General features: G+C 41.3%; 1 protein-coding gene across 1 annotated transcript in view; it reads right to left on the bottom strand.

The window, feature by feature from the left end:
• Window positions 1–18,616, bottom strand: part of TSHR (thyroid stimulating hormone receptor) — a gene marked incomplete at both ends in the record, with an annotated part of 176,214 nt that extends 157,598 nt beyond the window's left edge. The window contains one exon of the mRNA XM_080707804.1: window positions 18,447–18,616. Coding sequence (XP_080563930.1) covers window positions 18,447–18,616 — 170 coding nt within the window. The remainder of the gene's footprint in view (window positions 1–18,446) is intronic.
• Window positions 18,617–26,565: the final 7,949 nt, after the last annotated feature.

The following is a 26,565-nucleotide window of genomic DNA, read 5'->3' as shown; positions in this document are numbered from 1 at the left end:
GCATTCCCAAGAGGAACGTGTGGCCATTTGCCTAAGTAGAGAAAACCCAGCTTCTTTGAGGACAGTTGGATACAGGGTTTCAGCTAATACTAAGTCCTACATCCTACATTTAAAGGTTTAGAGACTGCAGATGGGTGGTCCCTTCAAATCCTCCTTTAGTGCACCAGTCTGCCTCTAAGAAACAAAAATAGCACAAACCAAAGCCCAACAGATAGATTGTAGTGAATGAAAACAGGCTATAGTAAATGGAATCAACAGGAGGTTCATACATGTGCTTCCAGGCATATCTTTACTGGGACCTATCAGCAGAGCTTTCAGCATTTGATAGGTGGTTATTGAACTGGTGAGTATACTCTCTTCTGAATTCCTACACATAGAGATGATCAAAAGTAGGACTCCGTAACAAAGGAAGAACCACAGCCCATATTCATTGTTCTGTCCCAGGAGAAAACTTGTTAGCTCATTTCATGAGACTAATGATCTCAAGTCCTGGCTTCACACTCATTATCACAAAGGTAGATTACCTGATGACATGCTAACTAGACTTGGTGGCTAAGAAGTAGAAAGAAGCCTAAATATCCTAGCAAGAAGCTTGAATGCTAGGAGAAAGAAGATAAATCCCACCCTGTATGAAATCAGTAATTCATTTCTAAAATTCTCATTACTTTGGATTTGAATTTGCCTTCCCTATCTTCAGTGCCCCCCACCAGCATGTTCCCTCACAGAACACCCGGCTTATAGAAAACCTGGTCTACCAGGGTGAAAACATGCACAGCACTCGCAATCCAAGAACACAGTTCATGGTAGAGAAGGTGGAATAAAGGATACCTGACCTCGATTCCACTAGTCGTTCCATCTGTGAAACTCACCATGTAGATACACTGCCTAACAGATGGTATCATGAGCCATTAAGGCTCAACCGGGGTGCCAAGTTGGGGACAAAGTCCTGTACTTTGAGGGATGTGACCTAAAGAAGTAGACACCCTGGATCAGTAACCAGTGCATGCTGTGCTCTATACGCTAAAATACATGGGTCTAAGGATCTACAAGAGGAGAGAGTGGGGGAGTCAAATTAGGATAAGAAGATCAAGTGGACAGGAATGCACATAGAGGGACCCCTCTTGCATTGTGACAAGAGTATAAGAAGAAAGGATAAGCACAGAAGTAAAGAAGCATTTAGATTTTGTTGCCTATTTGTTTGTTTGTTTGTTTGTTTGTTTGTTTGTTGTAGTACTGGGGATGGATCCCAGGAGCACTCTACCTCTGTATGTGTATGTGTGTGCATATACAGACAGTGTGTGTATATAATTTTTTGTGTGGGGGGGTGTACGTGTGTATTTACTGGGATGGAACCCAAGGGCATTCTACCTCTGATCCACACCAACCATATATTATTTTTCATTTTGAAACAGGTTCTCACTAAGTTGTCAAGGATTCCCCTTAAATTGCTGGGGCTGGTTACACCTGTAATCTCAGTAGTTGAGAGGCAGAGACAGGGGGATCACATGTTTGAAGACAGTGTCAGCAAGTAGTAGACTCTTTATCAACCTAGCAAGACCCTGTTTCAAAATAAAAAATAAAATAGGGCTGAGGGTGTATTCTGGAGGTATAATGCCTCTGAGTTTAATCTCTAACATCACATATACAAAAAATGAATAAATACGATAAATAAGTAGATAAATAAAATGCCATTTCTGGCATCCCTTCTCTTGCTCCTTCCTTTATATTTCTCTTTTACAGGTATGTGTTTTGCCAGCTGACATTTATGTGTGTGGGTTGTTTTTTTTTTACTGTTTTGGGGGGGGAGAGGTTGTTTTTTGTTTTATTTTTATTACTATCTTCCCCCATTAGTATGTAAGGTTCATCAATCAGGCCATTTAGATTTGTCTCCACTACCTAAAAGAGTAGTAGCACGTGATAGTTACTCAATAAAAATTTATTAAAAATTTAAGGAAGAAAAGCTAACTAAGATAATATACTACTTATCTCAAGGTAGATTTTCTGGTCATCTCCAGTCTTTGCAGCATGGCCATAAACTCAGAAATAACTGAAAAGGGCATTAAGATGGAAACGTTGCATTCATAAAGCCCCCTAAAGACTTTGTCGTGGGAGAGCCCTTTGTTTCATCTGTCCTTAGATCCTAGGTGAAGAGCCTTTCTCCACGGCTGGCCTTCTGAATTCATAGCTCACAAAAAGACTGACATAACAAGGTATAGACTGACCATATCTGACAATAAGAAGAGACTGTTTCATTCCCTTTTCTGGAGCAAAGTGATTATGACAACACTTGGGCATGGTAAAACTGAGTGCATGCCTGCAGAATGTAAGCCCAAAGCCCAGTATCGCATATAAAGAGAGAGATTGTGTTTCCTGAAAGACAGAGTTGGACACGAGGGTGCTCTTTCCCTGTGCAAAAGTGATGTGGGAAGTTTGCTTTACAACAATGATGAAATATTTGAATGTCTGGCCTATTCCAATGACAAAGTATTTTCAATTGGACTATACTAGAAAAATCCAGGACATATACACGCATTACCACATGGAAGAGAACAATATTTATGTCTTAAAAATCACAAATTCCTGCTTTGTGACTTAAAAAGAAAAAGAGCTACTAGGTGTGGTGGTGCTTGCCTGTAATCCCAGCATTTGGGAAGCTGAAACAGGAGGATCACAGGTTTGAGGCTAGCCTCAGCAACTTAGTGAGGCCCTCAGAAACTTAGTGAACCCTGTTTTCAATTTTTTTTGTATGGTATTGGGCATGAAACCCAAGGGCTTTCTACCCCTGGGCTACACTCCCAGACCTATTTTACATTTTATTTGGAAACAGGGTTTCACTAAGTTGCTAAGAGCTTCACTAGGTAGTTGAGGCTGGCTTTGAACCTGTGTGATCCTCCTGTCTCAGCCTCTCAATCATGGGGATTACAAGTGGGTACCACTACGCCCAGCTCCTGTTTCAAAATTTAAAATCAAAAAGGACTACGGATTTAACTTGGAGGTAAAATGGTCCTGGGTTTGATCGCCAGTGCCAAAAATAAATAAATAAATAAAATAAAAATTGCTTTAAAATTTTCTGGAATGACTTAAATGTTTTTTTAAGAATTCACACAGACTTGAAACAAAGTAAGTAAAGTCTGACATCTAAATGGAACACTTTAAAATCCAGTCTGTAATTTTGAATGAATGGGACCACTTTGCCCATACTTAAAATTTTTTCAATGTTTTTTTTTTAAATAGCGATAATAAAAGGCAAAGAGTAATTAAGAGTATTGATTAGTTTCAGCTAAAATGGACACTGTGTGAAGGATTTAATGTCAGATATGACGCATCATCATTTGTAAAATATGTTTTAAAACTACTAACTTGAAAAATGGCCATATTTAGTAAACTTCTATCTGAAAAGAATCTTTGAGAGACAGGCTAAATGTGAGGCATAAAGAAAGTAATCATCATAATAATATATTCAGAAGGAAAAACCATCACATTCAAAGGCCAGGCTGGTTTTGTTTGTTTTTAAAATACGTGTTTTATGTTCTGTTTCATAAAATAGAGTCATAATGAATAACAAACGTACTCTTATGACCACATAGAAATGCTAAATTATTCCAAAGCAGGACTTCTTATCTTTTTAGGGAGGGTCAAGGACATCTTTAAATCTAAGAAGTACACTGATATACAAAGTATATACACAAATATCCACATACTCACAGATTCCCAGCAGCACAACCACAGTCTTCTAGAAGCCCCTGAACCTCTATCTAATAAACTTTAATCTGAGGCGTAACCGATATAACAGTACAACTAGAAAACAATATATTCATCAGCTACATCAGTGCAAGGTAAAAAATTCTCAGATCTGGACAGAAATAAGGAACTATTTTCACAAATGAAACCCACACATTCAGATAAGATTAATTCACTTACCAATACATTCTGAGCATTGAGCATTTTTCTATGCTTACTACTTCATCAGAGATGATAAAAGAAAATAGACTTGAACCCCAGGCTACCAAGGATTTGTGTACACAGATGAACAGAACTAGACACTGTGGATCCAGGTCTCTGAAATCATGATTAACTGGCATGACCTCACTAAGCTGCTGTGCTACCTGAGGCTGGGATCTGAAAAGCTACCTCCAGGACTACTTCACTGACCTCCTACAGAGACTGTCATTTTGGGCTTTAAGTTGCCTCTTTGAGTCAAGTTCCTGGTATATTCAAATGGAGTTACTTTACCATAAAGGTGCAGAGAAATACACCCGGACAAAACCACATAATATTTATGTGATGGAAGAGAATTAAAAATTATTAAGCCGGGTGTGGTGGCCCACGCTTGTAATCCCAGCATTCGGGAGGCTGAGACCAGAGGATCGTGGTTCGCGGACAGCCTAAGCTACTTAGTGAGGCCCTCTGCAACTCAGTGAGACCCTGTTTCAAAATAAAGAATAAAAAATTGGGCAGGGGGTGTAGCTCGGAGGTCAAATGCCTCTGGGTTCCATCCCCAGATCCGTAAAAAAAAAAAAAAAAAAAAAACCCACAAAAAATATATATATATATATTATTAAGCTGGGTGCAGTGGCACATGTCTCAGGACTTGGGGAGTTGAGTCAAGGGGATCCCAAGTTGGAGGTCAGCCTTCACAACTTAGTAAGATCCTGTTTCAGAATAGAAAATAAAAGGCATAGAGATGTAGCTCAGTGGTAGATTGCCCTTGAGTTCAATTCCCTGTACCATACATACAAAAAAAAAATTTAGTGTTTGGAAATTGAATTAAAAAAACTAAAACTAGAGACGGCAAAGTAATGTACTGCTTACTTTGATTATTTCTGAGAATCACTTACATATATCCTGGTAGTGTTCTCTTCTTTTCTTTTCTTTTCTTTCTTTTTTCTTTTGCGGTACTGGGCATTGAACCCAGGGGCATTCTACCTTCAAGCTACACTGCCAGCCCTAATTTTAATTCTTTATTCTGTAACAGGGTCTCACTAAGTTGTGGAGGGCCTTACTAAGTAGTTGAGGCTGGCCACAAACCAACAATCCGCCTGTCTTAACCTCCCAAGTACTTGGATTACACGTGTATATCTCCATGCCCGGCTCCTCTTTTCTCTTGCTTAGGAGTACTACATTTGAAAATTTCAGAAATAACTGGTGGTTGACAGCTCTTGGAGGTGGCTGTTCAAAGAAGTAGTGTCATTTGTGTGTGTTGGGCGTGGGGGTACTAGGGATTGAACCCAGGGGCATTTTATCTTGAGTTATACATTAGTCCTTTTAAAATTTTTGTTTTGAAACAGAGTCTTACTAGGTTGCTCAGTGTCTTTATGTTGCTATAGCTGTCCTAGAATCTGCTATCCTCCTGTCTCAGCCTCCTGAGTACTGGGATTATAGGTAAGCACATACCCAATGTCAACATAGGGCTAGGCAAGGAGTGAGAAATGTGAAACTCCATTAGATGTTATTTTGTTTCTAAAGTACTAGTGCTCTAGGTAGGCAGGAAAAATATGAAATGAAGACAAAATTCCATCTATTCTAACAAGGCAATAAAACCCAAGGATTTTGAAAAAAGAATAAAAAAGGGTGGGGAGGGCACATTAGATGACATTAAAGTGTCTCCAGAACTATTTATTGATACATGCATTCATTCCTTCCTCTACAAAACAAATATTCATTGACTGCCTATTTTATACCAAGCTCTCTCTGGGCATTTGAGATACATAATTGAACAGAACAAATAAATAACAACAATATAAACTGAAAGCTTGTTTTTTGCTTATAGGGAAAGACATAAAAAATAGATAATCTCAGCATTTCAGAGGCTGAGATAGGAAGATTGCTGTTCAAGGACAGCCTCAGCTACTACTTAGTGAGGTCCTTTGCAACTCAGTGAGACCCTGTTTCAAAATAAAGAATAAAAAATAGGACTGGGGGTGTAGCTCAGAGGTAGAATGTCCCTAGGTTCTATCCCTAGTTTTGCAAAAACAAAATCATAGAAATAAGCATATTATGATATACATTAAAAGATGATGAAGCCAGGTGTGGTGGTGCACATGTGTAATCCCAGCATTTGGGAGGCTGAAACAGGAGGATCACAGATGGCAGCCAGCCTCAGCTACTCAGTGAGGCCCTCTGCAACCAAGTGAGACCCTGTTTCAAAATAAGGAATAAAAAATAAGGCTAGGGGTGTAGCTCGGAGGTAGAATGCACCTGGGTTTCAGCCCCAGTAACACACACACACACACACACACACACACACACACACACACACACACACGATGGTGATAGTTCTGATCTATAAATATGTTTTTTCAGTGGAGTCTCCTTTATCTTAACAGGTTTCCTAATATAGTGAATGAAACAACAGAAGTGATGTAGCTCTAAGGCAGGTGGCGCCGAGGATTACTGGTGGCCAGTGGTGACTGGGAAGAGCCATGGACGGGTTCCTCCCTAGAGCCTGCCTAAGAGGTGTGGCCCTGTCCACACCTTGATTTCTGACTTCTAGCAACCAGAAATTTATTTTTTTTGTATATATATTTTTATTGAAAATAAATGGTATACATTTAAACTGTACTTGGTGCCCTCTCCCCCCACTCCCGTTTTCCCTTCCCCCCTCCCAAAATGAATGTCCAGGGTAACCATGCTATAGTCATACTTTTACACATATTCAGATGTAGCCCCTCATGAATCAAGTTCAGCCTTCTTCCTCTCCCCTTCCATTCTGACGTTGCTGATATTTCCCTTCCATTATCTGGAGTCCCTCTGGTATCCCCAATGCTCCCTAGTTTGGGCATATTAGAGGAAACATATGTCCCTTCTCTTTCTGTGCTTGGCTGATCTCACTTAACATAATGCTCTCCAGGACTTTCCATCTTCTTGCGAATGACATAATTTTGTTCTTCTTTATAACTGATAGAATTCCATTGTGTGTATTTCCCATAATTTTGTAATCTATTTGTTGATGGGGACCTGGGTTGGTGCCATATTTTAGCTATTATGAATTGTGCCGCTATGAACATAGGTATGCATATGTTGCTGTAGTTCTCTGGTTTCAACCACTTTGGAAAAATACCCAGGAGTGGTAAAGCTGAATCGTATGGTGGATATATTCCCAGTTTTCTAAGGAATCTCCACACAGATCTCTATAGTGGCTGAACTCGTTTGCATTCCCACCAACAGTGTAAAGAGTTCCTCTTTCCCCACATCCTCGCCAGCATTTGTTGTTGTTTGATTTCTTTATGCTTGCCACTCTGACTGGGGTTAGATGGAATCTCAGGGTAGTTTTGTTTTGCATCTCCCTGATGGCTAATGATGTTGAACATATTTTCATGTATCTATTGGCCATTTGTATCTCTTCTTTTGTAAAGTGTCTTTTCAGTTCAATTGCCCATTTCTTGATTGGGTTATTTGTTTTACTAGTGTAGAGTCTTTTGAGCTCTTTGTATATTCTGGACATTAATCCTCTATCAGAGTGGTGGCTGGTAAAGATCTTCTCCCATTCTGTAGGCTTCCTCTTTAGGTTATTGATGGTTTCCTTTGATGAGAAGAAACTTTTTAGTTTGATGACATCCCACTTGTTAATTCTTTCTTTAATTTCTTGAGCTTTGGAGGTTTTGGTGAGAAAGTTAGTGCCTGTGCCTATATGCAACCAGAACTTTAAAAGACTAAATTGCTCTTCTTTAAGGGAGCACTTTGTTATGGCTAAGTACTTGGTGGCATTTTGTTATGGCAGACCTATGAAACTAATTTATACTCATCAATGAGTTGATTAAAGTCTTTAAGATGTTCCACTTATAGCTGTGTAAGTTATAATTTTACCTTTCTCTGAAAATTACTTCTTAATAGTAGTAACTCCTTCATACCTCCCAACAATCTGTTAAGGCAGGTACTATTATTACCCCTTATTTCAGAAATGAAGAATCTGAGGCCCAAAAAAATTTGGCAAGTGTTCCCCAAAAGCATACCTAAGGAATGAAAGAGCAGGGCATCCACCTGGATGGCTTCACTCCAAAAAATGTGCCTTCAATTCCTCTCCACTCCTGTCCCTACAAATGGTATTGGGAGCTCTAAGAATTTAGGATTCATGTTACTTATAAGATTTAATTTAGTAAATCCTCTAGAATTTTCTAAGTATTAGGGAAGTTTTGCCATTCAAGTCCTTTAAAGAAAATATTTTTGTATTTTTTAATTTAATTATATATTACTTTAAAATATTATTGAGTATTGAGGTATGCCTTAAAATAGTCATGGTGGCACACATCTGTAATCCCAATAGACTGGAGGATTCACAGGTTTGGGGCTAGTCTTAGCAACTTAACAAGACCTTGTTTCAAAAATAAGAAATAGAAAAAGGGACGGAGGTGTAGCTCAGATATGGAATGCCCTTGAATTCAAACCCCAGTACCTAAAATAAATATATAAACAACATACTCCTTAAAGTAATTGTTACAATTAATTCGATTTGAGAAAATACTAAATATGATGTTCCTGCCTTATCCACAGTTTTGCTTTCTTTGATTTCAATTACCTGCAGTCAACTGTGGCCTCCAAACATTATTTGTCTTGACTCTTTCAAGAGACAGAGGTTATATTTACACAACTTTTATTAGAGTATATTGTTACAACTTCCCTATTTTATTTTTGGTTGTTGTTGTTAATCTTTTAATTTGCCCAATTCATAAATTAAACCTTATCATAAATATGTACAATAGGGAAAAAAATCCCAGTATACATTGGGTTTCAGACATCCCCTAGGGATCTTGGTATGCATTGCTCTTAGATAAAAGAGACTACTCTATATTGAGGGAAAACTCAAAGAACTCAGTTTTACATTTATTATTTTAATTAATAAAATGTTAGTTCATGCCGGGCATGGTGGCCCACCCTTGTAATCCCAGCATTCAGGAGGCTGAGACAAGAGAATCATGGTTTGCAGCCAGTCTCAGCTATTTAGTGAGGTACTCTGCAACTTAATGAGACCCTGTTTCAAAATAAAAAATAAAAAATACGGCAGGGGGGTATAGCTTGGAGGTAGAATGCCCCTGGGCTCCATCCCCAGTACCGCAAAAAAAAAAAAAAAGTTACTTCATAAAACCATTTATTTCTCCCAATATGTGTGAGTTTTATTGTCCTCAAAACTTGCCCCCAAAACATCAAAATTCCTCTTACCTGTGCTGTATTACAAAGGCAATGATAAGATATTTTATTGCTCATTAATATCTTCCTCCCAAGTGAATGAATCAAGCCCTTGAGCCTTCGGGTTGGAATTCCTCAGAGCTCTAGATGCATCACTTTCTCACTCTGTCCTTTACTTACCCTTGCAGCTCCCTGTACTCAGTTCCTACTTGTTCTTCAAGTTTTAGGCCTTCTCTGAACCCCAGTTTACGTAAATTAACCTCCAAACCCCACCAAGCACACTTGAACACTCAGCACACTTACATAATCACAATTATTATGTGATCATTTGAATAATACTTAACATCTGCATTAGACTGCTAGATCCTTGAGGACAGAGATGTTGACAGTACTTCAAATCCAAGGATATTGACAGTCCATCAAATCCAGCACTTAACACAGTATCCAGGACATAGTCAGTGCCACTGAAGAAGGCGGTGAGCCTTGGCCAGGGCATGTGGTCCCTCTGTGGAGGGGGGTTCCTCACCATGTGCACCTCCCACAGCCGATCTCCTCCTTCTACCTGCCCTGGCTGCTGGGGCATAGCTGGGAATTGATGCCAGCCGATCAGATGATCCCCTACAGGATGTCATTCTCCAGTTGATTATTTGAAGAAGTAGAAATAGTGGAGAAAACCTTGATGGAAGCCCACAGCCCAGCAGCTCTAGACCCCAGGCTGTCCTAATGAGACCACCGGCTGTGCCGCCAACTTCTTGCACGCTGTGGGTCCTGGCCTATGCTGAAATTCTACAGGAATTCTGTAAATTAGATCTTACTCTTTTAAAATACTTCTCTTCTTAAGCTGGACAGAGTGGACTTTCTGTTACCATCAAAAATCTTAAGTAATTTAAAAATATATGTTTAGGCCTGGCGTGGTGGCGCACACTTGTAATCTCCGTGCTTGGGAGGTGGAGAGAGGAGGATCACGCAGGTTCAAAGCCAGCCTCGCTGGTTTAGGAGACCCTGTTTCCAAAATAAAAATATAAAATAGGTCTGGGAGTATAGCCTGGAGGTAGAAGGGTTCCATCCCCAGTAACACCAAAAAATAAAAATAAATAAATAAATAAAAATATATGTTTAGTATATTCTGACATATATGTTTATATATATTTAAAATACATATTAGGTATATCTTTATAGAATTATGCATCATTTGACAATGATAATATTCTCAGAAATGTATCCTTAAGCAAGTTCATCATTATACTAATGTAGAGTATGTTTATACAAGCCTAGATGGGACAGTCCATTTATTGTACAGCCCCTGTTGTACATGTGGGTTGTCATTGAAATGTTCTTACCTGGTGCAATGTATATATTTGGGGAGGGATACAGAATGGAAGAGCATGAATCACTGAATCTGAAAACATAAAATGAAGGCACCTTTGTGTAGGACACAAAGTATTAAGCTGTACTTGAGTAGTCAGCATCGGGTGCTGATGCAGAGAGCATCTCTTCAGGTTGGAAACCACTTGTCATGCAGGTTACGACCATTGATGGTGACTACAACCATTGTGAAATATGAACGGGTAATTTGAGGAAAACATGAAATTATAGATGGGGCACTTGCATGACATTAAGTCACATTAAATCACCTGGTGAGAAAATGTTCCTTTTTCCGTCGTCTTTCAGTCCTTCTGATATTATCAAGGACTGGTATCTATTAAATAGTTCTTAATACTTCCTATTATTTTTTATTTTTTGTGGTACTGTGTGGGGAGCCATTAAGATTTTCCCCTTATCTTTACTAAAAGAATACTTCTGACCGTCCTTTGCTCAGCTTACTGTCCTTCACCCAGAGTCAACAAGATTTGGGGTCGTGGAAGGTTCAAAGTAATTAAGGTCTGAGAGAAGAGTAGGTTTGTGTTGTTTGTGATGGCATGAGGGTATGTACTTTGGATTTGTCATTATTGTATTCCAGTGTAAGAAACTGTATAAATACCACAAGAGAAATAAACCCAGGTCGGCCAAAAGAGATTGGCGACCCTCCCATGCTTCAAGAGAAGTGAACCCAGGATCAACCAGTAGAGATATCAACCCGGGAGTGGACTGGCGATCCTTCCAGGATCAACCGTAGAGATATCAACCCAGGAGTGGACTGGCGATCCTTCCAGGATCAACCAGTAGAGATATCAACCCGGGAGTGGACTGGCGATCCTTCCAGGATCAACCAGTAGAGATATCAACCCGGGAGTGGACTGGCGATCCTTCCATACTTGAATTAAAATTCTTTCAATTAAATTCCTAGAATTGAATTCTTTCATCCTCACACCTCTCTTCAGAACCCATACTTTTGCCGGCTGGCTCCGGTAGTACTGGGAATTAAACCCAGGGACATTCTACCTTGGAGCTATACCCCCTATATTTTTTTACTCTGAAAGAACTTCTCGCTAAGTTGCTGAGGCTGGCCTTGAATCTGTGTTCTTCCTGTCTTAGCATCCCAAGTAATGAGATTACAGGTGTGAGCCATCACACCCAATGTTCTTCTCCCTTTGTTAGCAAAAAGAAGCAGCTTTGGGCTCAGAGCATTTACTAGTTATTTCTATTTATGCAAGTCATGCTAAATAAATTATATTTATAGCAGTAATTAAATTCCTAAATAAAATTCTGTTGGGAGCCATTAAGGCTTTTCCCTAGATTGGTGTCTCTGACTCAGCTGACTGTCCTTCACCCAGAGTCAACAAGGTTTGGGGTTATAGAAAGTTCAAAGAGGTCTGAGAGAGGATCAGTTGGTGATGACACGAGGGTACTGATAGGCCTATCTGTAATGATGTGTTTTGTATTGGTCTTTATTGTATTCTGGTGGTGGTAGCATGAGAATGTTGATTGACCTGTAACTGTGTATAAATACCTCTGGAAAAACAAGTCGGTGTCAGCGCAATAAAGATGAGATTGACCCAGAAGTTGTGTTGGCCAGGAGCGTCTGCGCAATAGAGAATACTGACCCAAGCATAGTCGTTGACGGTAGGAAATATTGACCCATGAACAGGGGTCGGCCAGTAGAGATAGTAGGCTGGTGGCTCCCCCACGTTAGGGTTAAAAACTCTTCATCCTCACGCCTCACTTCAGAACCCATACTCTTGCCGGCTGGCTCCAGCAAAATTCTCTCAAAGAAAGCCTACTTGACCATGATAAGAAAATAATAACACAGATGAAATACAGGGGGAAAATCCCAAAGACATGAATGATTGTCTAGTTCAGAAAACACTGGGATAGTCCATCAATCAGATCTGCAGAAACAGAATGAAACAACTAAAAATAACCTGAAAATAACAACAGAAGCAGCAACTCCTTCAGAAACGTTTCTGAAGGCACGTGCACGTGTGCACCCCCCCCACCCATACACCAAGTGATTTGTTGATTCCTGTCTACCAGGGATTGTATGGTAGACAAACCATTTATTGCTCTGAACCCCAAGACCCTAAATATTGGTGGCAGTTGGAGGAGGTATAAATGGCAATTGTTAATTTTTTGAAGGGTTACTAGGGATTGAACCCAGGGGCACTTACCTCTGAGCTACACCCTTGATCTTTTTTAGCTTTTGAAACAGGGTCTCACTAGGTTGTTGAGGGTCTCTAAGTTGCTGAGGCTGGTCACAAATCTATGATCCTACCTCAGCCTCCCAAGCAGTGATTACATGCTAGCTGTGATTGTTATCTTGATAAACTGCAAGCAGGTAAGTTAAAAGGACAAGGACAGGTGAGCCAGTAGTTCTTGAGGAAGAATCCACACAAATCCAGAATGGCTATCAAAATCCATCTACCTCAGCCGGGCGTGGTGGCGCACACTTGTAATCCCTGCTCTTGGAAGGCTGAGACGGGAGGATCGCACAGGTTCGAAACCAGCCTCAGCTACTTAGTGAGGCTCTCAGTAACTTAGTGAGACCCTGTTTCCCAATAAATATATAAAAATAGGTCTGGGAGTACAGCCCTGAGGTAGAAAGCTCCTGGGTTCTATCCCCAGTACCACCACCAAAAAATAAAAAAAAATTTTAAAAAGCCATCTACTTCCTCATTTGGAAAAGGGATGATCCTCTTATACACAGAGGTAAAAGATGGCAGCCTTCTGAATATAGAAGAGATTAAAATCTTACTAAAACTTGGTTTCAAAGTAATATAATTTATGATTATATGACAAGATTTAAGAAAAACTCTCAGTACTGACCATGAAACCCACAAGCCTCCCACATGACAAGTGCTCTACCACTGAGCTACACCCCCAGCCCTCAAACTGGAAATTTTAATTTGTTCTCTTCAATTTAGGTTCCTTTAAGTCAGAAATCCTCAACTAGGGGAAATAATTTTCTGCATATCAGAGCTTTTGAATGTCCCACCAGTGAGTAGGAATACCGGCTCTCCCTCACTTCCTATCCAGTTAAAATCATTGTTAAGAGAATATATCATGCCCCTCTGGAAGGGGCAAGTGAGGAGAAGATTCACAACCACCTCTTCACTGAGAGCCACAGTGTAACTGTCTTGCAGCCATCCAGAAGGGCACGGGCCAGGTGTATGAGTAGTATAAAAAGAAACCTGTAGCCAGGCAGGTTGGTGAACACCTATAATCCCACTACTTGGGAGGCTGAAGACAGGAGGATCACAGGCCAGCCTCAGCAGTTTAGAGAGACCATCAGCAACTTAGGGAGATGCTATTTCACAGTTTAAAAAAAAACAATAAAAAGGGTTGAGGGTGTAGCTCAGAGATAGAATGAGCCTCGCTTCAATCACTAGTACCACCAAAAAATGAAAAAATAAAAGAGGCTTGCTTATCTTTCAGTACCATGATACACAGGTGGAAGGTGAGACTTGGCATTGTTGGCAGCTCCATAATAATCTGTAAAATGGTGGGGCAGTAGTCATGCAACACCCCAAAACCCAGTGAAGCTGCAGGAATAAGGCAACCGCTCTTCAGGAACACCCGCCTCATGCGATAAACCCGCGAGGGCTCTTCAGAAACTTTAAAAAGAGATACACTCTGAATCAACTTTGTCAGAGAAAAATCTCTCAGCAATGGACCCTCTATAATTTAAGTAGATTCAGAAAAAAAAAAGATTGCCACCCAGAAAAGAGTTTGTTGTAGTTGTTTGTTTGTGGCATTGGAGATTGAACCCAGGGGCATTCTACCTCTGAACTACACTCCAGCCCTATTTTTTATTTTGAAACAGGGGCTTACTAGGTTAATAGGTCTCACTGTTTGCTGAGGCTGTCTTCAAACCTGCAATCCTCCTGTCTCAGCCTCCCAAGTACTGGGATTACAAGTGTGTGCCTCCACACCCAACTCTAGAACAGATTTTTTTTTTTTTTTTTTTTTTTTTTTGGTGTTACTGGGGTTCCTGGAAGCCCTTCTACCTCCGGGCTACGCTCCCATACCTATTTTTACATTTTTTTTTAATTTGGAAACAGGGTCTCCTAAAGCCAGCGCACCTGGCTTCGAACCTGCGCGATCCTCCTGTTTCTACCTTCCAAGCATGGAGATTACAAGCGTGCGCCGCCAGCCCGGCTCTAGAACAGATTTTTTTTTTTTTTTTTTTTTTTTTTTGGTGTTACTGGGGTTCCTGGAAGCCCTTCTACCTCCGGGCTACACTCCCAGACCTATTTTTACATTTTTTTTTTTTAATTTGGAAACAGGGTTTCCTAAACCAGCGCACGCGTCTGGCTTCGAACCTGCGCGATCCTCCTGTCTGCGCCACCAGCCCGGCTCTAGAACAGATTTTTAATGACAAACATCTGGCCTATTTTAGCAGGGAATGCCTTCTATTACTTGAGATGACTCTTTTTCTTTTCCTCCAGCCCTCTCTCTCTCCTTTTTCTTTTCTTTCCATCCCTCCCTTCCTATTTTCTGAGCTTTGTGTACTTCTCTGCCCATAGCCCTCATGGTTACCCGAGGAGTGATTCCTAAAGTCTCATGTGTTCAGAGGTGGGGCTTGGGGAATGGCTCTTCAGTAGACTAACCCACTGATGACTGCGTGACTCCTGGGAGTGGGACGTAGGTGGAGGAAGCTGGTCACTGGGGGTGTGCCCTGGGAGGGTTTACCATCTCTCTGGTCCGTTCTCTCTGCTTCCCAGCTGCCACAGCTGAGCAGCTTTGCTCCATTCCACCCTTCCTCCAAGCTGTTCTGCCTCATCTTGGGCTGACAGCAAAGCAGCTGGCCCACCGTGGGCTGAACCCTCTGAGACCATGAGTCCAAATAAACCTTTCCACCTCTAAATTGTTCTAATCATGTATTGTGGTCACAGTGATGAAAACCCGACCGCCACAACTGGACATCACTAGTTTTCAAACTTATTTCTTCAAAGCCCCGTGACCATACTGGGGGGAAAGCTGGCAGAGTGAGATCCCCTTCCATCTGGGAGCAGGTTCTAGATTTAACTATGGCATTTCAAATCCTGTCTCCACAATTCACAAACAGACACGGAGCAAATCACACGTGTGTGTGTGTGTGTGTGTGTGTGTGTGCGCGCGCGCGCGCCTCTTTATCCTCATTTTGTAAGTGAGGATAACAAAAATCACCTCTTTAGTTTGATCTCTGTGAAGATTTGGAATTCAATAAGTGAATTCATGCAAAAAGCTGAGAACAGAGCCCCACAAAAATAAACACAACAGAATGATTAACTTTTCATATTTGACATCTTCCATAATCTTTTCTTTGAAAAAAGAGTTCTACTGCCCCCCAAAGATTCAAAAGTAACTTTGCCACTGTGGCAGGGGGTAGCAGCTGTTGTTCAAGTGAGCATTCCATAGCATGTAACCACGCTGATTTCCATCGATGTGCTTCCCCATCTCAGAAAAGCTTCATTCTTGAGAAGGCAGTCCCCCACCCCATCACACTTAGGATCAGATTCTCCTCTGACTTTATCCAATCACTCTTCATAATCCTGTGATTTCTCTCGGGCTATCTTCATTAGCAACTCGACCTCAGCAAGCAGCTACCTGAATTTTTCTCTCTTTCTAGTTTTGGAAATTTGGACCTTCCAATAATTTATCTCATGGTGTTCACAATTAGTACAGAAAGGGATGGAGTTAAGGCCAGTTTCCTGACTCCTGGTCCATTGCTCCACCTCTGACATCCCACTTTCTTTCTTGACATTTAGTACAATGTTAAACAGTCTGACTTTGAAATCCCTGTACTCTCAGAACTATACCTGTCTTCAAAGACTCTGTCAATTTTGACACTGAGAACTCTCTGAAGAAGTGATGTCTTTGAGCTTCTTTCTTTCCACCCCACACTGGACAACCTGGGACCAGTATATTCACTCATTCATTCATTCATTCATTCATTCATTCAATTAAGCTTTTGTTTTCTGAGCATTTCAGCAATTCCAGGTCCTGTGCTAGGTTTGAGGAATTCAGAGTTGCATGACGGTCCCTGTATTAGAGGAGCTCATGTATGCTCCACTAGGCACAAAAAATTACAGGTCACAGGAAAGCACACCCACACTGTGTACAGGGCTAGGGTCACGCACGTTCATGCACTTAACATTGGGAAGGAAGGCTCCTCAACCAGCTGAAGGATAATCGGTGAGGAGAAGCTTCCTGAAGGAACTGATGCCAAATCTGGATCTTGGGATAGACAGAAGCTAGGTGAAAAGGGAAAAGAAGCTTTATAGGTTGGGGGACAGGAGGTGGGAAGGAGGACAAGGGACCTGTGAGAGTAGGGAACTTTGGGGATCATGCCAGGAATCCTCTTCAACAGAAATGGGAAGTCAAAGAAATCAGGAGCAAAAGGATTTGACCAACTGGACTAGATCTTGATGGATCTTGAAGTTTGAATGAAAGAATTTTATTTTAGAAGCCACAGAGAGCCAGTGGAGAGAGTTATTTTCTTCTGCAGCAGCAGCATAGAGAATGAAGCCACGCTTAGCAGTTATTGCACTAATTAATCCAGGCTCTGTCTGAGCACAGAAATAAGTGCCTCTGCTGAAACATTCATCATCCACTGTTGAGTGTCCTCAGGAGCTAAATCCTTGAGAAAATCTTGAAGTACAATTGTGTTTTTTATCCACATTTTCTTAAACAGTCTGTACTTTCTTATCGTAACTGGGTTTAATCATCCCAGATTGCTTTACTATTCTTTCCGTTCTATTTTTAAACAATCAAGAACGCCTATTTAAAAAATGATGATTCTTAAGGCGGGCATGGTGGCACACGCTTGTAATCCCTGCGCTTGGGAGGCGGAGACAGGAGGATCGCACAGGTTTGAACAGCCTCAGCTACTTAGTGAGACCCTGTTTCCAAAAAAAAAAAAAAAAAAAAAGGTCTGGGAGTATAGCACGGAGGTAGAAAGCCTCTGGGTTCCACCCCTAGCACCACAATAAATAAATAAATAAATAAATAAATAAATAAATAAATAAATAATAAAAAAATAAAAAATAAAAAATGATGAGTCTTGTCTACATACAGTTATCCTTTCAATGACAACTGATACATATTTTTGTTAAGAAATATGCATATGTGTGTTTGTGTGTGATCTTGCCACCAACTTTACAATTTGGTAACACTCAACATGCATTTTATGCATTTGTAAATGTAAAATGTGTATGTAAATGTATATGTAAAAATGCCTTTTATAAAATTTCATCTCTTTATGCTTCTACAGAGAGTGCATCACAAAGGAGAATTCTAGATGCACGACATAGGTGGGCAGTTAATTAACTTTGCTATTGGGTGAAGGAGTATATTTTTAAAATAGGCTCCTGATTAGTTTTTGACAGCTTTATGATGAACTGCTAAGATAATTTCCCATCGAGAAAGACTAAAAGGAGAATTTTTAGCTTTCTTTCTTTCTTTCATACTGGGGATAGAACCCAGGGGCTTTCTACCTCCAGGCTACACTCCCAGACCTATTTTATATATTATTTGAAAACAGGGTCTCACTAAGTAGGCTTCGAACCTGCGATCCTCCTGTCTCCGCCTCCCAAGAACCGGAATTACAAGCATGCGCCACCATGTCTGACAAGTTATTTTCTTTAACTCTTCCTAATATCTTAAGTAAAACTAAGATTCAGCCAGGCCACGAGTGGGCAAAACACAGAACGGCATCTATTTAGAAAGAACCACTCTGACTGTCATCTTGTCCAAAAGTTTTGTTGTACCTTTAATTTTGTTAGAGACCACGAAAGTGCCAGCAACAACTGTTCAAGTGTGGACAAGTGAGTTTTTACTCATGGGCGCACACACACACACACACTCACACACTCACGCTTTGGCCGGTTCTCAAGCTGCTCCTGTTCGCTTTCCTCCACCTGTCCAGGTGCCCTCGGCCTCCCTCTCCCCTCCCGGGTACTCACAGAGTCTGGGTACTGGGCGGCAGGCTGGGGATGCGCTGGATATCCTTGCAGGTGACTTTGAAGTCATCCTCCTGGTGGCACTCGCACGGTGGAGACAGACACCCCTCGCTCCCCAGGCTCCCGGGCAGGGTAAGCAGCAACAGCAGCTGCAGCAGAGACTCCGGCCTCATTTTCCACGGGCCGCCAGGGCTACTCCTCCCTGCGCTGCCTTCGCATTCTGCGCGCTCGGAGCCTCGGGTTCCACCGAAGGAAGCGAGCGGGAGGGGTGGGAGGAGGGAGGCTCCGAGAGGCTGTGACCTCACTGCTGAAGAGGAGGCTGGAGAGGGAGAAGGGCTCTTCAGCGCTCCGCTTCCCTAGGCAACTCTCTACCCAAACAAGCCCACTTGCCAGAGCACTTTGGCCGGAGCCACGCAGCCCGCTCCGACCCCGGCCGGTGCGCGCGGCACCCTGGCTTTCCAACCCTCCCCACACGTTCATCTCGTTAGTTCTCTCAAAAGCCTCCCGTAGATCTCCTCCCCGCGCCTCCCCCTTTTCTCTAAACTCAAATTGCCTGGAGAAGCTCTACGCTGCTTCTTCCCTGGGGAGCTTACTGAAAGCGCCGCCTGTCCTGAACCCTCCAGCGCGCACTCTGCAAAGTTCCCGCGGAGTGCACTGTCCCAGGGAGGATCGGTGTCCCGCAGCGCCTCGGCTTCTCCGGGCTGGAGACGCTCCGGCTGGAGGCTGGCCCAGCCCTGGCAGCCCGGGGTGCGGCACAAACCCAGCGCCCCGGGACTGCCGCGCCCGGGCCGCGGTGCCCGGGCTGGACTCCCCAGCCGCAAGCGCCGCTCGGTCCCGCGGCCCAGGTCCCGGGCGATCAGGACCTGGGCTCTGGGGCCATCTGCCGGCCAGAACGAGAAGCGCAGAAGCGCCCCGGAGGGAGCGCAGGCTAGCGGAATGGATGCTGGCCTGCAAGTCTGGAAATTCAGGTCGGCGTAGGAATTTGATTCATTCATATCCCCTTCCCCGCACGGGGGAGGGGGAAGAATACTTAAGTTGCTCACGATCGTCCATCTGCTCATCGTTCTTCACACACGAGCCCGAAAGGTTAATTACAAATATAAGCCAGATTGTGCCCCTTTTCCTTCGGGAAAGTCTTCATTTGCTTACTGAAAACGCCTTTGGGGTCAAATGGAGTATCGGCTCACTATATATTTCGTGGGGTCTTTAAAATGTAGTTCTAGCACAGGGGAAAGAAGCTCTAGTAGTGGCACTCAGAATAAAGGCTAAGGGAAATGGCTATAGAAAAAGAGGCGGGAGAACACCAGGCCCTATATCTTAATTAGGCTGGAGGTTAAGTGATGTACTATTTATCAAAATTCACTGAACTGGACACTTTATTCTGTGTGTGTGTGTGTGTGTGTGTGTGTGTGTGTGTGTGCGTGCGTGTTACCCAGAGGCTTTCTACCTCCGGACTACACTCCAGACCTGTTTTTTAGTATTATTTTTAAAATTTTATTTGGAAACAGGATCTCCCTAAGTTGCTGAGAGCCTCACAAAGTAGCTGAGGCCGGCTTTGAACCCGTGCGATTCTCCTGTCTCAGCCTGCCAAGTACCGGTATTACAAATCTGCTACACCATGCCTGGCTTGAACTGGACACTTTAAATCCGTGCATTACAATATTCATAGACTCTTTCTTAATATCACCCAAAGCTGGTAACAACCCATGGTCTTTTATTTAGTAATGAATGAACAAACCCATACGCCATCCAATGGAATACCAGTAAACACGAATGAGCTGATTCCATTGACATACACGAACCTTTAACACATGATGAAAGACTCCAATCTCAAAAGATTATGTATTTATATGTAAACTTCTATATGGTATTCTCAAAAAGTCAAAACTATAGGGACAGGGAACAGATCAGTGGTTGCAAAGGACTGGGGTTCAGAGGAGAGGCTGACTACAGGCAGACTGTGGGTGATAAAATTGTTCTCAATCCTGACTGTGGTGCTTTCATGGTAATTTTTAGTGTGGTGAAACAGGATTGATTTTTGAAAGTTAAATGCACTTTGCATTTATCCAGGGATAAACTCCATTTGATCGTGACATATTTATTATCTTCTTAAATATATTATTGGACTAAATTTGCTAAAATTCTCATTAGCTGTTTTGCATAGCAGTTCACAATGCATAATGTCCGTTTTTCTTATTTAATTTCTTTTTCCTGTTTAGATACCAGGGTAGTAAATTCTTCTGTCACAGACTGAGTTGAGAAATATTCCCTCCTCTTCAAATTTCTTTGAAAGTTTGGGTGGAATTGGAGCTTCTTTCTTGATTACTTGGCAGAATTCACCAGTGAAACGATCTGGATCTTAGTTTCTCTTATTGAAAAGTTTTAAATTACAAATTTAATTTCTAAAAATAAATACAGTGTTATTCGGGTTAGCTCATTCTTCTTGAGGCAACTTTAGTAGTTTGTGTCTTATGATAAATTTGTTGATGTCATATAAGTTTTTAAATTATTGCCATAAGTTTGCCCATATTATTATCTTATTTTTATATCCATATAAACTGATGTCAACTCTTTAATACCTGATGTTGGTAATTTATGTCTTCATTCTCTTTTCCTAATTAGCATATGTAAAACATCAATCTCATTAATATTCTCAAAGAAACATTTTTCTTTTTCTTGTTGGTACTAGGGACTGAAACAGGGGCATTCTTCCTCTGAGCTACACCCCTAGCCCAATTTTATTTTATTTTTTAGGAAATAGAATGTTGCTAAGTTGTGGAGGGCTTCCTTGCTAAATTGCAGGCCTCAAAACTATGGTCCTTTTGTCTCAGCCTCCCCTGTACTAGAATTACAGGCATGCGCTACCACACCCAACAAAAAACCAAATTTTTGTTTCATAGATTTGCTAGTATATTTTATATTCTAGTTCATTAATATATGCTCTGATCTTTCTTTTCCTTGATAATTTTACATTTAATTTGCCTGTCTTTTCTTAGTTTCTCTTTCTCTCTCTCTCTCTCTCTCTCTCTCTCTCTCTCTCTCTCTCTTCTAGGGAGGGTACTGCTGGAGACTAAACTTAGGGGCCTTTTACCGAACTAGGCCCCCAGCTCTCACTAAGTTGCCGAGGCTGGGTTCAAACCTGTGATCCTCTTATCTCAGCCTCTCAAGTACAGAGATTACAGATGTGTGCCACCACGCCCAGCCTTTTCTTTATTTCTTAAGGCTGAGGTTATTGACTTGAATCCTTTCTTTAACATAATATTGAGGTGCATAGAGTTCTAGGCTTTCTCCATAAATAGTACTTAGTGACATCGCACAAGTTTTAATATTTTGTAATTTTATTTTCATTTAGCTTAAAATACTGATAAGTAAAATAAAAAATTAAATGCGAGTAAAATAAAAATAAGTGAGTACGGCGGAGTGTGAAAAACACGAGAGAGGTCCGGTACACGTGGCATGTAAAGTTTTAATGGCACGGCTCTCCCGGGGATCAGGGCGAGGCACCGTGGGGCCCGCGCACCTGTCCGAAGCTAGAGGACGCGGGCTCTCCTTTTAAAGGCATGCATCTCGCGAGATGGGGGTTTACTCGCGGGAATGCCCAATTCTCGCGGGGGTTTCAGCCCCTCCCTTGCCCTGCAGAGGTCATGTGACACAAAGTCACATGAGTGCAGGACCCAACTTAACAAATACTTCTTAAGTTTTCTATTTTTAGTTCTTCTTTGATTCATGAGTTATTTTAGAGCATAGTTAGTACTCAGTGACATCTCACAGGTTTTAATATTTTGTAATTTTCTATTTAGCTTAAAACACTTCTTAAGTTTTCTATTTTTAGTTCTCCCTTGATTCATGGGCGATTTCAGAGTACAGTATTTCGTTTTCAAGTGTTTGGAAAGTTTCCAGATATTGTTCTGTTACTAATTTCTAAATTAAATCCATTGTAGGAACAGAGCATAGTTTGTATGACTTGGAAACTTTTAAGTTTGGCGAGGCGTGTTTTTTGACTCAGTGTATGGCTTATCTTGATAAATGTTTTGTGAATCCTTGAAAAAATGTATATTCAGCTAATATGTGTTCCACATAGGTCACTCCATCAAGTTGTTGGTAATGTTCTTCACATCTTCTTTATTTTGCTGGTTTTTCTCTTTGTTACGTCAATTAAAGAGATGTGGGTAGTGAATTATTATTATTTTTTTACCACAGTTGGGGGATATATATCTTTTCCCACTGCATTTCTATCAGTTTTTGATTGATATATTTTGAAGCTCTGTTTTTAGGTACATGAGTTTTTAGAACTTTTACTTTGTTTATTTCTCTATGATTATTAAGTGAATTTCATTATACCTTGTTATATCCTTTGTTCTTCAGTTTACATTTTCTGCTTTGATAGAACCAATTCAACTTTCTTTTTTAATAAAAATACTTTTATCAGTGCATTGTAGCCTAACATCTTAATGCAGTTCAGAGTAATGGGGACATACGTGCACATGGTAGATTCTTGGTGGGCCTTCCTCTGCTCCATCCATCCTCTTCTCCTTCCCCATACATAATACTGAGATTGACACTGGTAATTTCACACAGGTACAAAACGTTGATAGAAGTGTTTTTCTTGTTGATCGCCCCTCCCCCACTCCCCTAGACCCCCTCCATCACTCCACTGGGGTTTCTCCTCCACTATCTAGGGTCCCTCTTGTATCCAGTTTACTCCCTATGAGAGAAAACACACACCCATCACCTCAGCTTTCTTTTGATTACTGTTACCATGGTATGTTTCCCTGTTCTTTTAAACCTCTTTGTGTCTTTAAATACATTTCTTTTAAATAGTATCGAGTTGGATCTTGCTCTCAATCTGACCATCTCTACCTTTTTTGGGGGTTGTATAGATCATTTGTATTTGATATAATTAATCTCACTATTACTTATATATTTTCTCACTGTATTTTGATCCCCCTCTCTTTTTTTTAATGCCTTTTTAATTTTTCTTTTGAAGTTACTGAGGATGTCCTTGAACCTACAATCCTCCTGTCTCAGCCTCCCAAGCACTGGGATTATGAATGTGCACCACCATGTTCATTTTGATCTTGTTTTGGGTGAGAGCAGAGCAGTATTTACTCTGAGTTTAATCCTTCCGCATTTCTGAGTCAAGACCCTTCTGGATCTTTATCTAATGTGTTATGAACTCGGCTCTTGGCAATAGGCACTATTCCTGGTTCTGGGTGATGGGTACTATCTCTCTGATCTCCTTAGATGCTTTTCTCTTGCCTCAATTCTTCACTTGTATACAATGGCAAGTACTCTGTTGCAAATTCCCTGGGAGCCTTTCGAAGTTCTCTGAAGTTTTCTCTCAATATTGTCTTTTCTCTTGTGTCTTTTATCCTCAGAACTCCATCTACCTTCATTTTCCCAGGTTCTCAGTGGTGTCTTTAGTTCAGAGCACTCACAGGGCTCTGCCTGGGCTCCTTCTCTTTGCACTGTGGCCTAGATATTTTCTTAAAGCAGTAACTTGTGGCAGTCACAAGGCTTTCCTTATTTGTTTCCTGTCTTCAGGGATCACTGTCCTTCTTTGTGTGATGTCTATTGGCTTGAGAAGCATGATTTCATGTATTTTGCTTGTTTTTGTTGGTTAGATTCTGATAGGAGAGTACATTTGGTCTTTGGGTACCATCTTTGCCGGGAACAAAAGTACTATGTTAAAATACACAGCATTTTAAACCAAGAGCTTGACAGTATAAATGTGGCTTAGAAGAGATGTGAGTAAAATCTTCTGTGTCTGACAGTTTCCTTTCAGTGAATTGGAATAAGCTTTCAGGACGATGTGTTCTAATAGCCCGTTCAACGAACAGCGATGATAATCATGAAGGCACTTTTCTTACCTTAGCATAACTTGGAAGTGGGGCAAACACATGGGATAGAAAGGTGTTAAATTAAAAGAAAAGTGTTTGCACTCAGATCCATAAAACACACACATGCACACACACACACACACACACACACACACACCCTATTAAATGCAACAAATAAATAAAAGCTGTGGGATACTATGTTTTCTTTTCTTTCTTCACCTCCCCACCTTTTTTTTGCAGAAGAATCATTAACATGGTCCAAATATCAGAAAGCTGTTTGCATCTGAATTTCTGTGTTATAAAACTAACATGGTCCAAATTTCAGAAAGCGGTATGCATCTAAATCTCTGTTTTATAAAACTGTGATGTTTATGACAGTGATGATAACTTTCAATTAGTAAATGTGTGAATGGAAAGAATATCAGGGGATCAGCCATGCTGCTCCACAACAAATGGCTAAAGATGAACATCTGCGTACCCGGCAATACCATGGTCGCAATATCTTACCTAATGTGGAGCTTCTTAGACCTGCAGTTGGCTCGAAAACTTGAGTCAACAACCACTTGTGATTGTTTCTTGCTTGTGTCAAGGGAGTGGATTTCGCCACTGTTCCATTCAGTCCCACCAAACCAGAATATTGGGGATTTCTTTTTTCCTTTACCTGTAGTATTTTATGTGGTTTCGACTTCATGTTGCTGTTGCTGCCGCTGTTGTTGTTGTTGGTTTTCTCTGTCTTTCTCTCCCTAATTTCCTCCTCCTTCTTTTGTACTAGGGATGGAACCCAGGGGCATTCTCCCTCCAAGCTACACCTCCAGCCCTATTTCAGTTTTATTTTGAAACAGTGTCTCACTAAGTTGCACCAGGGTCTCACTAAGTTGCTGAGGCTGGCCTCCAACTTGCCACCCTCTTGTCTCAGCCAAGAGAAAAAAATATTTGAGGGAAAATTGGAACTATTATTTTCCTACCCCATACACTTAATTGGTCTGATGCTGCTGTTTGGCAGAGGTGTGAGTTTGCAAAGTATTCATGAAAAGCAACACTGCCTCTCTGCTCACCACCCAACAACTTCTTATATGATAGCTGTCTTCCCTCTCTACTCTTACTCATGCAGGAGAAGTTGAGTTATGATGATTATGTCAGTACTTTCAGACTAGCCCCATTCTGGAACCTCTATTTTATTTTATTCTGTAGGATTGTGGTGCATAGGATTGAACCCAGACCCTTATACCTGCTAGGCAAATACTTGACCACTGAGCTACATCCCAGTTCCCCAGGACCTCACTATTAATTATCCTGCCTAGGTGTTTGATGTTGTCCAAAGTATTTCTGATGAGAATGTTCAAGAAACTAGGCATAAACTGAAGGTGGTGGTGGTGCACGGTTATAATCCCAGCATATGGGAGACTGAGACAGGAGGATTTCAGGTTTGAGGACAGCCTCTGCAGTGTAGTGAAACTCTCAGCAACTTACAGAGACATTGTTTCAGAACAAAACATTACAAAGTGTTGGGGGTAGCTGGACATGGCGGTGCACGCTTGTAATCCCAGCATATGGGAGGCTGAGACAGGAGGATCACGGTTTGTGACAGCCTCAGCTACTTAGTGAGGCCCTTTGCAATTCAGTGAGACCCTGTTTCAAAATAAAGAATAAAAAATAGGTTGGGGTGTAGTTCTGAGGAGAATGCCCCTTGGGTTCTATCCCCAGTACCACAAAAAAAGGGTTGTGGGTGTAGCTCAGAGGTAAAATGCCACTGTGTTCAATCCCTAGTACACCCCATGTAAAACAGCAGCAGCAACAACAACAACAACAACAACAATAAAGTTAAGAGGAAAGAAAGAAAAGCTAGGTGTGAAATTAATACCTCAAATCTGAGAGTGGACAGTTAGGCTTTACCAGTCTTAGTTAAAGGTCTTTGGATTTTAAACAACAGAACTTATTTTAAGCTTCCAAAGGGTAATTTACCATAAGGCAACAAGGTCTATTCTTTCTTCTAGGCGTCTAGAACAATCCAAAGTCCCAATGTCCATGGGACGGGCTGACATGTTAGGGTATCACGGTATATATCAGCTAACATATATTGCATATGCTATGAGCACTGGGATGCATGCTTCACACACTTAACTCATTCCATTCCCCAAGCTACCCTGCTATGAGACATTATTCTTGTGCACATTTGGTGGAAGGAGTAATGAAGGCACAGGGTGACTAAGTAACTCTATGCAGGGCACATTAATAGCTAGTAGATGTTATGCCTGGCATTTGGATCTAAGTGGCTGGGGTCC

This window comes from Muscardinus avellanarius (assembly GCF_963383645.1).
Source record: "Muscardinus avellanarius genome assembly, chromosome: 12".
In the NCBI taxonomy this organism is placed as follows: Eukaryota; Metazoa; Chordata; class Mammalia; order Rodentia; family Gliridae; genus Muscardinus; species Muscardinus avellanarius.
Note: the sequence above shows the minus strand (reverse complement) of the source record. Positions and strands in the feature narration are given on the sequence as shown.